The 13,915-nt window shown below is 48.3% G+C and overlaps 1 protein-coding gene across 1 annotated transcript; it reads left to right on the top strand.

Moving 5' to 3' along the window:
• The first annotated feature begins 2,658 nt into the window (after positions 1 to 2,658).
• LOC142262944 (ephrin-A3-like) lies at positions 2,659 to 4,047 on the top strand. Its single transcript, XM_075332197.1, has 3 exons — positions 2,659 to 2,933; positions 3,635 to 3,700; positions 3,799 to 4,047. Exons 1-3 carry the CDS (start codon positions 2,720 to 2,722, stop codon positions 4,011 to 4,013), a joined length of 495 nt encoding a protein of 164 aa, XP_075188312.1. The 5' UTR covers positions 2,659 to 2,719; the 3' UTR covers positions 4,014 to 4,047.
• Positions 4,048 to 13,915: the final 9,868 nt, after the last annotated feature.

The following is a 13,915-nucleotide window of genomic DNA, read 5'->3' on the forward strand; positions in this document are numbered from 1 at the left end:
ATAGAGGCAGTCCCGTTCGCGCAATTCCATCTTCGGCCACTCCAATGGGACATTCTCCGCAAATGGGACAAGAGTACGGCTTCCCTCGACAGAAACGTCTCTCTTTCCCTTGCAACCAAGACGTCACTTCAGTGGTGGCTCCTTCCCAATTCTCTGTCGCAGGGAAAATCCTTCCTACCCCCAACCTGGGCTGTGGTCACCACGGACGCGAGCCTGTCAGGTTGGGGAGCGGTTTTTCTCCACCACAGGGTTCATGGAACCTGGACTCTGATAGAGTCATCCCTTCAGATCAATATTCTGGAGAGAAGGGCAGTGTATCTAGCCCTATTGGCTTTTCATCGGTGGCTGGAGGGCAGGCAGATCCGTATCCAGTCGGACAACGCCACTGCCGTCGCATACACCAACCACCAAGGCGGCACTTGCAGTCGTCAAGCCTTCCAGGAAGTCCGACGGATTCTGCAGTGGGTGGAAGCCACAGCCTCCACCATCTCCGCAGTTCACATCCCGGGCGTAGAAAACTGGGAAGCAGATTTTCTCAGTCGTCAGGGCATGGACGCGGGGGAATGGTCTCTACACCCAGACGTGTTTTGGGAGATCTGTCGCCGCTGGGGCACGCCGGACGTCGATCTCATGACGTCACGGCACAACAACAAAGTCCCGGCATTCATGGCACGGTCTCAGGATCACAGAGCTCTGGCGGCGGACGCGTTAGTTCAGGATTGGTCGCAGTTTCGACTGCCTTATGTGTTTCCTCCTCTGGCGATGCTGCCCAGAGTACTACGCAAGATCAGGTCCGACTGCCGTCGCGCCATTCTCGTCGCTCCAGACTGGCCGAGGCGGTCGTGGTACCCGGATCTGTGGCATCTCACGGTGGGTCAACCGTGGGCGCTTCCAGACCGCCCAGACTTGCTGTCACAAGGCCCGTTTTTCCATCTGAATTCTGTGGCCCTCAACCTGACTGTGTGGCCATTGAGTCCTGGCTCCTAGCGTCTTCAGGGTTATCTCAGGATGTCATTGCCACCATGAGACAGGCCAGGAAGCCTACGTCCGCCAAGATCTATTATAGGTCTTGGCAAATCTTCCTATCCTGGTGCGCTACTAACGGTCTTCCTCCATGGCCGTTTGCCTTACCCACTTTTCTTTCATTCCTTCAATCCGGAATGGACAAGGGTTTGTCACTCGGCTCTCTCAAGGGCCAAGTATCGGCGCTCTCCGTGTTTTTTCAAAAGCGTCTAGCCAGGCTTCCGCAGGTTCGCACGTTCCTGCAGGGAGTTTGCCACATAGTCCCACCTTACAAGCGTCCGCTGGAACCCTGGGATCTTAACAGGGTGCTAACGGCTCTTCAGAAACCACCTTTCGAGCCGCTGCGGGATGTCTCTCTATCACGTCTTTCGCAGAAGGTGGCCTTCCTAGTGGCAGTCACATCACTTCGGAGAGTGTCTGAGCTAGCAGCGCTGTCATGCAAAGCCCCCTTCATGGTGTTTCACCAGGATAAGGTGGTCCTGCGTCCGGTCCCGGAATTTCTCCCTAAGGTGGTATCTCCTTTTCATCTCAATCAGGATATCTCCTTACCTTCATTTTGCCCTAATCCAATTCACCAGTGTGAAAAGGATTTGCACTCTTTGGATCTAGTGAGAGCACTCCGGCTCTACGTGTCTCGCACGGCGCCCCTGCGTCGTTCAGATGCGCTCTTTGTCCTTGTCGCTGGCCAGCGTAAGGGTTCGCAGGCTTCCAAGTCAACCTTGGCTCGGTGGATCAAGGAACCGATTCTCGAAGCCTACTGTTCTGCTGGGCTTCCGCTTCCTTCAGGGCTGAAAGCCCATTCTACCAGAGCCGTGGGTGCGTCCTGGGCTTTGCGGCACCGGGCTACGGCTCAGCAGGTGTGTCAGGCAGCTACGTGGTCTAGTCTGCACACTTTCACGATACACTATCAAGTGCATACCTATGCTTCGGCAGACGCCAGTCTAGGTAGGCGAGTCCTTCAGGCGGCGGTTGCCCACCTGTAAGAGGGGGCCTTTTTTTCGGCTCTTTTTTATTGAGGTATTCTTTTACCCATCCAGGGACTGCTCTTGGACGTCCCAATTGTCTGGGTCTCCCAATGGAGCGACAAAGAAGAAGGGAATTTTGTTTACTTACCGTAAATTCCTTTTCTTCTAGCTCCTATTGGGAGACCCAGCACCCGCCCCTGTACCCTTCGGGCTGGTTGTTCTTTTGTGTACACATGTTGTTCATGTTGAATTGTTCTTTTGGTTCATGGTTTTCAGTTCTCCGAACATCCTTCGGATTGCATTTACCCTAGACCAATTTATAAGTTTTCTCCTTCCTGCTTTTGCACCAAAACTGAGGAGCCCGTGATCCACGGGAGGGTGTATAGGCAGAGGGGAGGGGTTACACTTTTTTAAAAGTGTAATACTTTGTGTGGCTTCCGGAGGCAGAAGCTATACACCGGACGGACACACGTGACCAGAGGCGGCCTGTCAGAAGCTTTTCAGCAGACTCTATCTGGCTTCTGGTGTAAAGATGGTGTGGTGTTTGGGGATCAGGATATCCCGGGGGTCGGCTCCTGCGGGGAGGCTAAAGGGGTCCCTGCTCTGCGGGGTGGCTCGGCTGATGGGACTAATGGCTTTTTTTTTTTCGTTCCAGTTTGCGGCGCAATGACTACACGGTTCAGGTGAATGTTAACGACTACCTTGACATTTACTGCCCACATTATAACGATATGATGGCAGATCACCGGATGGAGCAGTATATCCTGTACATGGTGAATTATGAGGGCTACCACTCCTGCAACACCAGCCATGGCTTCAAGCGCTGGGAATGTAACCGGCCGCACTCCCCACACAGCCCCATCAAGTTCTCGGAGAAGTTTCAGCGGTACAGCGCCTTTTCTCTGGGGTACGAGTTCCACGCGGGACACAACTACTACTACATCTGTGAGTACCGGAGGGTAGAGCCGCATTGGGGCCATCAAGTACATTCAGCAAGCGCGCTGGAGATCTCAGTGTCCCAGGAACAGAACCAAGGCGTTACATTTTAGCCCAGTGGTGAGCCGCCTGCAGCCTCCGACAGGGGAGCGTCTTACCTTGTGTTTGTTAGATGGAGGATGTGTCATCTGACTCTGGGTTTGTGCACCATGTATTGCATGCCTGCACTGTCCTATAATACGGATGCCTGTATACAGCGGTGTAATAAGACTGGTGCATATCTCACCCTAGTGGTCAAAATATAGAATTGCACATGTGATCAGTGCAGTGGATGTTGCTCACTGACACAGGAGCAGCCGCTGCCTCTGAGTCTGCGAGTGATCACTGTCATCCATCTACCCCAGAGAGAAGGCTCACACCGGATTGCGGGATCTGTCCGGCTGATGTATGGGCTCCTCGCACCCCAAATTCTGCCGGATGTAAGGGGGATGGCCTCACTCCCAAGTCACATGTGAGGGGGCACTAATCACAGCATGCAGGTGGAGGCTCCCGCTGCAGTCTTCTGTCGTCCGGTGGATGGACATCCCCGGTCCCCTTACAGGATCCCTCCTGCTGATACTCAGTTGAACCCTTCAGTTGTTCCTCCTGGTATTTTAGTCTTAATTTTTACATTGCACCCATTCTTATTGTTTTTTTTTTTCTTTTTCCAGCAACACCAACCCACAACCACCGGCACTCGTGCCTGAAGATGAAAGTGTCCGTGTGCTGCGCAACCAGTAAGTGTTTAAAACCTGGGACCTGGGGGGATGGTGATTGCTTACTGTTGTCAGGACTACGTCAGGCGCGTGGTAATGGTGTTGTCCTTCCCCCGCAGCGGCTCATTCTGGAGAGAAGCACGCTCCCACCCTGCCCCAATTCACGATAGGACCAGAGGTGAAGATTGAAGACCTAGGTGATTCTGCTCACCAGGGCTGTGGAGTTGGAGTCGTGGAGTCGGAGCTAATTTTGATGGAGTCGGAGCCGGAGTCGGAGCTAATTTTGATGGAGCCGAAGTCGCAGCTCATTTTGATGGAGTCGGAGTCGGTATAAAATGAACCGGCTCCGACTCCTAGAATATATAATAAATTGGGGACAGTAGTGCAATGCAGAATGTGTTGAATATTTTTTCATAGGAATTTGGGAAAGTTATGAAATGTCCTATAAATGGCTGTTCTGTTCCTGATCTAAGGCTACATTCACACACAGCGTTTTTGCTGCGTTTTTTGAGGATACATTTGTCAGCTGCAAAAGCAGATCAGCTTTTTAAAAAACTGCATCACCTGAAAGGTTTTTGAGCTCATAAAAAAGCATTAGAAAAAGGCCACACAAGCTGACTGCTCATTCTTTGTGAGGATCCTCACAAAACGCTGTGTCTGAATGTCCTATCTTGTCACCCATTGCCTTTGCTGGATGCCCAGAGTCACTGCATTTCACTCAATTATTTTGCCATCAATATTCGATGTTTGTAAAGAAGAAAGAAATTGTTAGCAAGACACTGGCAGTAACAGATAGTAAAGCTCATCACAGCAGCCAGCTTCTCCAGGCCTTAGTGGAAAAAGTTCTGCAAGATTACCAACTCAAAAAAGAACAGGTTCTTGCTATTGTAAAGGACAATGGTTCAAACTTGATAAGTACAATTAAACTGATGAATGAGAGTAATGAACAACAGCTAGAAGAAAATTTAGGATTTAGTATGTGTGAGATGGAGCCACAGCGCTGCTCATGTAACGGAGGAACAAACAGATATTACAACAGAAGAACAGCAAAATGATACTTTAGGATTAGATGATCTTGTTGAAGCTGCTTCAAAACACTTTCCTATTCATCACATGCGCTGTGTTGTGCACACGCTGCAGCTGGCAATGAAAGAGTCTGCAAGACCGGGACCCCGGTTTCACACATCCGGCTTTTCACCGGTTTGGCGGATGCGGCGCACTCCAGTACAGTGTATACAGTACAGTGGCAGCGCGACAAACGCCGGTCACATGCTGTCATGTGACCCGGAAGTTGTGGTGTTGCCACTGTACTGTATCGTACTATACTGGCGTGCGCCGCATCCGCCAAACTGGTGAAAAGCTGGATGTGTGAAACTGGGCGGACATGCTGGAATTCTAATTGGAAAAGTGAGGAAGTTGGTTATTGCCGGCAGAACCCCTAAAATTGATTCCATCTTGAAGAAATGTGCTGGGAAAGGGGCAATTGTTGATCAAGCCACTCGGTGAGGCAGCACTTATTTAATGACTGAGAGATTGCTTGAACTAAAATCATTTCTTATAGATATGGTAAACCCTCAAGTAACCTTAAATGAAGGTCATTGGACACAGGTGGCTAAATTGAAGGAATTGCTTAATCACCCATTTACCGTGACTAAAAAATTACAAGCTGAGGATTGAACTCCTGGCATTTTCATATGGGAGTGGAAGAACTTGCTATTTTGCCTGTCCCAAAGAGGAGGTTTAATCGCAGATGGCATTTCTGCTTCAATGAAACGGAGAGATACACAGCTATTGGAAAATAAAATTCTTCTGACAGCTGTTTATGTGGACCCAAGTCTTCGTATACTGCTTGATGATCAACAGCTTACTAAAGGAAAAGAAGCTTTGAGTGAGGTAGCAGTTAGGATGAGCGGCTACAGGACTGCCAGGCGCAAGAGGACTTGGGTCCTGACAGTGCTACTGCTGCCATATCTTCATCCTCATCATAGTATCATAGTATCGTAGTTTTTAAGGTTGAAGGGAGACTCTAAGTCCATCTAGTTCAACCTGTAGCCTAACATGTTGATCCAGAGGAAGGCAAAAAAACCCCAATGTGGCAAACAAGTTCCAATGGGGAAAAAATTTCCTTCCTGACTCCACATCCGGCAATCAGACTAGTTCCCTGGATCAATACCCTGTCATAAAATCTAATATACATAACTGGTAATATTAAATTTTTCAAGAAAGGCGTCCAGGCTCTGCTTAAATGTTAGTAGTGAATCACTCATTACAACATCATGCGGCAGAGAGTTCCACAGTCTCACTGCTCGTACAGTAAAGAATCCTCGTCTGTGATTATGATTAAACCTTCTTTCCTCAAGACGTAGCGGATGCCCCCGTGTTCCAGTCGCAGGCCTAGGTGTAAAAAGATCTTTGGAAAGGTCTCTACTGTCCCCTCATATATTTATACATTGTGATTAGATCCCCCCTAAGCCTTCGTTTTTCCAAACTAAATAACCCCAAGTTTAATAACCTGTCTTGGTATTGCAGCCCACCCATTCCTCTAATAATCTTGGTCGCTCTTCTCTGCACCCTCTCCAGTTCAGCTATGTCCTTCTTATATATCGGTGACCAGAATTGTACACAGTATTCTAAGTGCGGTCGCACTAGTGACTTGTACAGAGGTAGAACTATATTTTTTTCATGAACACGTATACCACTTTTAATACATCCCATTATTTTATTAGCCCTGGCAGCAGCTGCCTGACACTGTCCACTAAAGTGAAGTTTACCATCCACCCATACACCCAAGTCTTTTTCTGTGTCTGTTTTACCCAGTGTTCTACAATTAAGTACATAATCATAAATGTTATTTCCTCTACCCAAGTGCATGACCTTACATTTATCTACATTAAACTTCAATTGCCACTTCTCAGCCCAATCCTCCAATTTACATAAATCTCCCTGTAATATAAAATTATCCTCCTCTGTATTGATTACCCTGCAGAGTTTAGTATCATCTGCAAATATTGAAATTCTACTCCGCATGCCCCCAACAAGGTAATTTATAAATATGTTGAAAAGAAGCGGGCCCAATACTGACCCCTGTGGTACCCCACTATGAACTGAGACTCAGTCCAAGTACGTACCATTAATAACCACCCTTTGTTTCCTATCACTGAGCCAGTTTTTAACCCAGTTACACATATTTTCCCCTATCCCCATTATTCTCATTTTATGTACCAACCTTTTGTGTGGCACCGTATCAAAAGCTTTTGAAAAGTCCATATACACAACATCCACTGCATTTCCCTGGTCCAGGCTTGAACTTACCTCTTCATAGAAGCTGATCAAATTAGTTTGACAGGATCGATCCCTCATAAACCCATGTTGATACTCTGTCATAAGGTTATTTTTCTTGAGATACTCCAGTATAGCATCTCTCAAGAAACCCTCAAGGATTTTACCAACCGTAGAGGTTAAACTTACCGGCCTATAATTTCCCGGCTCAGTTTTTGTCCCCTTTTTGAATATTGGCACCACATTTGCTATGCGCCAGTCCTGCGGTACCGACCCTGTTATTAAGGAATCTGAGAAGATGAGGAGTTTAACTTTGAGAAGTATTTGGATGACATGAAGCAGCAAAGTGTTGCCGGAAGGAAAAAGATTTCCCTCCGTCTCCTATAGCAGCAGATTGGCCAGATTTCAGTAAAATGTTTCACTTGCTCTCAAAGAAATAGAAAAATTCAACCGTTCATCAAAACTGACTGTGCATGAGGCAATTCCTTTATACCCGGAAATTGTTAGAGATGTTGCCCATGTGGTTATTGCTTTGCCTCCAACCCATGTTACTGTAGAGAGGATGTTCTCTAGCCTTAATATTAGGTCAGATCAGGTCATCTGTGAAGGAGGATCTGATGGAGGCAATTCTATGTCTTACAACAAATTCATAGACTACACAAATGTTATTTACTATGTTTTTGTTGAAAACTGTTTTTTGCCACCTACATAGTGTTTTATATATATATATATATATATATATATATATATATATATATATATATATATATATAGATAATGCACTATGTAAGTGGCAAAAAACATTTTTCATCAAAAACATACTAAACATTTAGCATAATGCTCATATTTAAGTGAAAAATATATTGTAGTATAATGTGAACATCAGACATTTAATCATTTTTATGATACAATAATCAAGATATTTAGATAGAACATAAAATATATTTATTGTAATACAACTTTAGAACACAAACTAATAAATTGTAAATATGTAATATATATAATATATAATTATACAGTGTGTGTGTATATATATTACACAAGATATATATGTAGTCTACTGTATATTACATATTGTATTACATATTTACAATTTATTAGTTTTTTGTGTTCTAAAGTTGTATCCAATAAATATATTTTATGTTCTATTAAAATATCTTGATTATTGTATCATAAAAATTAAATGTCTGATGATCACATACACATGTTGATGTCCTACAATAAATTTTTCACCTAACTATAAGCAATATATGTAGGAGTCGGAGTGGTGGAGTCTGAGTCGGTGCAAGGGAAATTGAAGAGTCTGAGTCGAAGGTTTAGCTTACCGACTCCACAGCCCTGCTGCTCACTCGTGGTGCGCTGTCTCCCCCTGCAGGATGGTTGACTCATAGCAGTTTCTCACACTTCCTCACATGCTGGTGTCCGGATCATATTCTACAGGAGGTGCCCATAGATGCAGATCGGTAGTTGATGACCCGCAGAGTGGTCTCGTGCCTCATCCATGACAGGCCATCACACCCATCAAATATGGTAGTCTGCAGGCACCTGCTACTTGTGCCCGATGTCGTCCCGAAAGATTCGGAAATTGCAGCCAAGTGTTTGACTGGATTAGTGATTGAGCTCTGACTACCCGGGACTAAGACACCAGCTTCATTGCTGCTGTTGGAACGTAGATTGGATTGTTCCTGGCCGGCCAGATCATCACACGAGCTGCTTCCCTTCATCGTGTTTAGCTGTTATTGCCGCCTGCACGACGGTGTCACAGGGCGACTCTGAGCTTAATGTTTTTGGGCTCCCGAAGACACTGCTGCTCCTGTCATAAATATAAACCTCCTTGGGTGTTGTGTAAGTAAACCCTTGTCTAATGTGCATCTTGTAGGCGGCCGCCATGTATATTGTGACCTACATACTGGACGGTCACCTCCATCTGCTGTCTCCTCTTGGCTTAAATGTACTTTTGTGTTCAAGGGACATGTTGTTCAGTCTCGCTAGTCCCCTCTGGTGTTTAAGTCCTCTGCAGACATCACATGGACGATCCCACTCGTCTACCTTCACTCTCCACCTTCCTACATCAATCACCTTTTTCACGCTCTACATCCCCTGACTGACCTCGGCCCATGCCCTCCGCCTACCTCTGACTATGACCTCGACCCCTACCCTCCACCCATATCTCGGACTGCAACCGGGGCCCTTGCCCTTTGCCCGCATCTTGGACTGGGACTCTGGCCCTTGCCCTTTGCCCGCATCTTGGACTGATACTCTGGTCCGTACCCTCTGGCCGCCTCTTGGACTGGGACTCTGGTCCGTGCCCTCTGCCCGCCTCTTGGACTGGGACTCTGGTCCGTGCCCTCTGCCCGCCTCTTGGACTGGGACTCTGGTCCGTGCCCTCTGCCCGCCTCTTGGACTGCCACTTGAGCCCATTTCTGCTTTACTGTTGGACACCAGATCTTGCTTTCCTCCATTCACCTTTTCCCTCCTGTATTTCAGGTAACTTTAATCCAGAGATCCCCAAGTTGGAGAAGAGCATTAGTGGGACGAGCCCGAAGCGAGAACACTTACATTTGACGGTGGCCGTCTCTCTGCTCCTAATGACTCTCTTGGCGTCTTAGTTTTCTTGTTTCAGGCTGAACACCTCGGAGAAATGAATGCAATCTCCACATTCAGAACTCTGTAAGGACTGTGCAGGTTGGGGAGCGGCTGATGGGAGGAGGAGCAGCGTCCTTAGGCTATGTGCGCACACTGCGTCTTTTTGACGCTGCGTTTTTGTGCGTTTTTGGCCGCTAAAAACTCACAAAAACGCTGCGTTTTGCTGCGTTTTTGATCTCTGCGTTTTGCTGCGTTTTTTTATCAGTGAACAAAAAAAAAAGGTCTGATGTCATTTCCTTCTTCAATGTGTTCTTCATTCTCCACTAGTGTATGCAGAAGAGCAGACAGCTGCAGAACTACAAGGCTCAGCATGCTCCATCCAGGACTGAATGCTTGAGGGATTGAGGGAGAGTCAGGGGGAGCAGACCTACAAGGCTCAGCATCCTCCATCCAATAGTGTATGCAGGAGAGCAGACAGCAGCTGTCGAACTACAAGGCTCAGCATCCTCCTTCCAGGACTGTATGCAGGATTTCTTTGCCCCCCCAAACAAAAAAAATGACGTGGGCTTCGCCATATTTTTGTATGCTAGCCGGGTACAGCAGGCAGGTACGGGCTGCCCCCAACCCCCAGCTGCCTATTTGTACCTGGCTGGGAACCAAAAATATAGGGAAGCCCTTTTTTTTAAATTATTTCATGAATTTCATGAAATAATTTTTAAAAAAAATGACGTGAGCTTCGTCCAATTTTTGAGTCCAGCCGGGTACAACTAGGCAGCTGGGGATTGGAATCCACAGTGCAGGGTGCCCATGCTTTCTGGGCACCCCCGCTGTGAATTGCAGTCCCGCAGCCACCCCAGAAAATGGCGCTTTGATAGAAGCGCCATCTTCTTGCGCTGTATCCAACTCTTCCAGCTGCCCTGAAGCCGGGTGGCTAGCTAGGTAATAATGGAGTTAGGGCTAGCTGTATATTATCAGCTAGCCCTAAGCCCGAAATTCATGGTGTCACGCCAATATTAGACATGGCCACCATGAATTTCTAGTAAAGATAAAAAAAACCACAACACAGAAAAATATTTTTATTAGAAATAAAACACAACACAATTAGTGACTCCATCTTTATTGAAATAAAGAACCCCCCTCCGCAGTAATCCTGGGACAGGGTCCCGCGCTGTCCAATCCGGATCCAATATCATCTGATCGGTTTGCTGGAAGGCAAAGCGATCAGATGATGTGTCAGGATCAAGTGCCTGAATCACATCACACATCAGCTGATTCTATAAAAGCCGATTATACAATCAGCTGATGCATCGGTGCAAAAAAAAATAATACTCACTTATGTCCTGATTACCGGCAGCTCCTGCAGTGATGGGGCGGGAGTCTGATCCCGTCCGATCGCTGCAGCAGCTGCCGGTAATCAGGGATGAAGTCTCCTGATGCATCCGCTGATACCGGCCGGGCGCCCGCGTCACCGCGATACTTACGATCAGCTGATGCGTCAGGTGACTGCATCAGGTGATCCATCGCCAGGTCCTGCATCCATCGGAGGTTTCCCGGCCGTCTGCACACAGCCGGAGCGGGGCTGGCGATACCGTGAGAGGAGCTGGGAGCGGGCATGGCACCGGGAAGCTGCAGACAGGTGAGTATAACTTTTTTTTTTTTTTTTTCTACTTTTAACTTTTGTTTTCGCAGCCGCTTCCACCTCCTGCCCGAACATGGCGCCGCACGGCAGCATACATGCACAGGACGGGACGTGGAAGTGGCGGTGACGGTACCGAGAGGATTCACGCTTCTGCATTTACTGACAGAAGGAATCCTCTTCCTGTACATGTCACTTTACTACCCACCTCCTGCGTTTATAGCTGCGTTTTTGGTCTTAGAAACGCACCAAAACGCAGCTATTTGCGTTTCTCATTGCGTCTTTCAACATCCCATTGAACTCAATGGATGAAAAGCGCAGTGAAAAACGCGGGAATAATTGACATGCTGCGTTTTTGTGGCACCACAAAAACGCAGCTGAAAAAAAACAGATGTGTGCGGACAGCAAAAATGAAAACTCATAGACTTTGCTGGGGAAGCCAAGTCATGCAGTTTTCTGAGCAAAAACGCACCCGAAAAACGGGCAAAAACGCCGCGAAAAACGCACTGTGCGCACATAATTTTAATGTCATTTATTTTTATTTTTTTTTTAACAAAAATCTTTTTTTTTTTTATTAAGGGTACTTTCACACTTGCGTTTATTTCCTTCCGTTACAATCCGCCCTTTTGGAAAACAGCGGAATCCGTTAACGGATTCCGCTGTTTCCCATAGACTTGTATAGGTGACGGATTGTACCAAAAGGACCTGCGTTGCTTCCGCTGGGCGACGCTCCGTTGCTTCCGCCCAGCGGGAGGAACGCAACATGTAACTTTGTTTTAAGCAGCGGAATCCTCTGGATTTCACTGCGCATGCTCTTTTTTTTTTTTTTTTAAATCAAACTTTATTTTGGCTCGCGGTGGCCGAACGTTCAGCTGAGCGCCCGGCCATCGGCAAGCGACAGCGCTCAGCTGAGCGACCGGCCGCCAGCATGCCCGGCCGCCGGCAAGTCACAGCGCTCAGCTGAGCGCCCGCCCGCCGGCATGCCCGGGCGCCGGCGAGTGACAGCGCTCAGCTGAGCGCCCGCCCGCCGGCATGCCCGGGCGCCGGCAAGTGACAGTGCTCAGCTGATCACCCGGCGGTCGGCTGCAGGGAGCGATCAGCTGATCACCCGGCGGCCGGCTACTGGGAGCGATCAGCTGATCACCCGGCGGCCGGCAAGTGACAGCGCTCAGCTGATCACCGGCGGTCGGCTGCAGGGAGCGATCAGCTGATCACCCGGCGGCCGGCTGCAGATCAGCTGATCGTTCACAATAGTCTGCCGCTGGTAAAACTGTAAAAAAAAAAAAATCAAAACGAATTGCGTTGTTTTGCAGCATCCGTTGCATCCGCTGTGCCACTATATGCAACACATCCGTTGCATCCGTTACACAACGCAATGCAACGGATACCGTTCAACGCAAGTGTGAAACTAGCCTTAGACTGAACCTGCGGCACTAAAATCACAACCCTGACACTAGTGGACACTATCGAGGTCTTGTGATTTCTTGAATAATATCATTGAGCAGACAGGACCAAGGAGCTGCTGCCTAGAGCTTGTGATCCACAGGGCCCTGCTCTGCCCCGGCCCACAACATACAACTGGCGGCCACACCTATGGGCTGTTATTACTTGAGTGCCTATGCCCGTTAGGTTCCTGCGAGGATAGGATGCACGCCGAGTGCAGGACCTTGGGGTGACAACAGACCATCGTTTTAGTGAGCCTTACAATCCCCTGAATTGTTTTTTTCCATTCCTCCTGGACATGTTGCACTTTGGTTCTTTTCTGGATGTCCTTGTGATATCTTGCCCAGATTACCGCCAGCCTCATGGATTTTCCTGGCCAAGTGCATTGAGCACAGTAGCAGAACCCTTTACCAAATGTTTGGCTCTAAAGCTGGTGTCACACTAAACGACAGCGACAACGACGTCGCTGTTACATCACCATTTTCGGTGACGTAACAGCGACCTTGTAAGTCGCTGTTATGATCGCTGCTTAGCTGTCAAACACAGCAGAAGCAGCGATCATAAGGTCGCTGTGCTACATGTTCAGAGAGCAGGGAGCCGCGCTTAGCGCTGGCTCCTTGCTCTCCTGCAGCACACATCGGGTTAATTAACCCGATGTGTGCTGCAGCTACATGTCACAGTTCAGAGAGCAGGGAGCCGCGCTTAGCGCTGGCTCCTTGCTCTCCTGCAGCACACATCGGGTTAATTAACCCGATGTGTGCTGCAGCTACATGTCACAGTGCAGAGAGCAGGGAGCCGCGCGCACTGCTTAGCGCTGGCTCCTTGCTTTCCTTGCTACAGTATACATCGGGTTAATTACCCGATGCATACTGCAGCCACATGTCACAGTGCAGGAGCCGGCGCTGGCAGCAAGAGCGGAGGCTGGTAACCAGCGTAAACATCGGGTAACCAGGGAAAGGTCTTCCCTTGGTTACCCGATGTTTACGCTGGTTACAGCTTACCGCAGCTGCCAGTGCCGGCTCCTGATCGCTTCATTTCGTCGCTCTCTCGCTGTCACACACAGCGATGTGTGTGTCACAGCGGGAGAGTGACGACCAAAAAATGAAGCTGGACATTCAGCAACGACCGGCGACCTCACAGCAGGGGCCAGGTCGTTGCTGGATGTCACACACAGCGACAGCGACGGGACGTCGCTGCAACGTCACAGAAAATGGTGACGTAGCAGCGACGTCGTTGTCGTCGTCGTTATGTGTGACACCAGCTTAACACTTTCTGGTGCCATATTGTGTACT

The sequence above is a fragment of the Anomaloglossus baeobatrachus genome, unplaced genomic scaffold, assembly GCF_048569485.1.
Source record: "Anomaloglossus baeobatrachus isolate aAnoBae1 unplaced genomic scaffold, aAnoBae1.hap1 Scaffold_254, whole genome shotgun sequence".
NCBI classification, from domain to species: Eukaryota; Metazoa; Chordata; class Amphibia; order Anura; family Aromobatidae; genus Anomaloglossus; species Anomaloglossus baeobatrachus.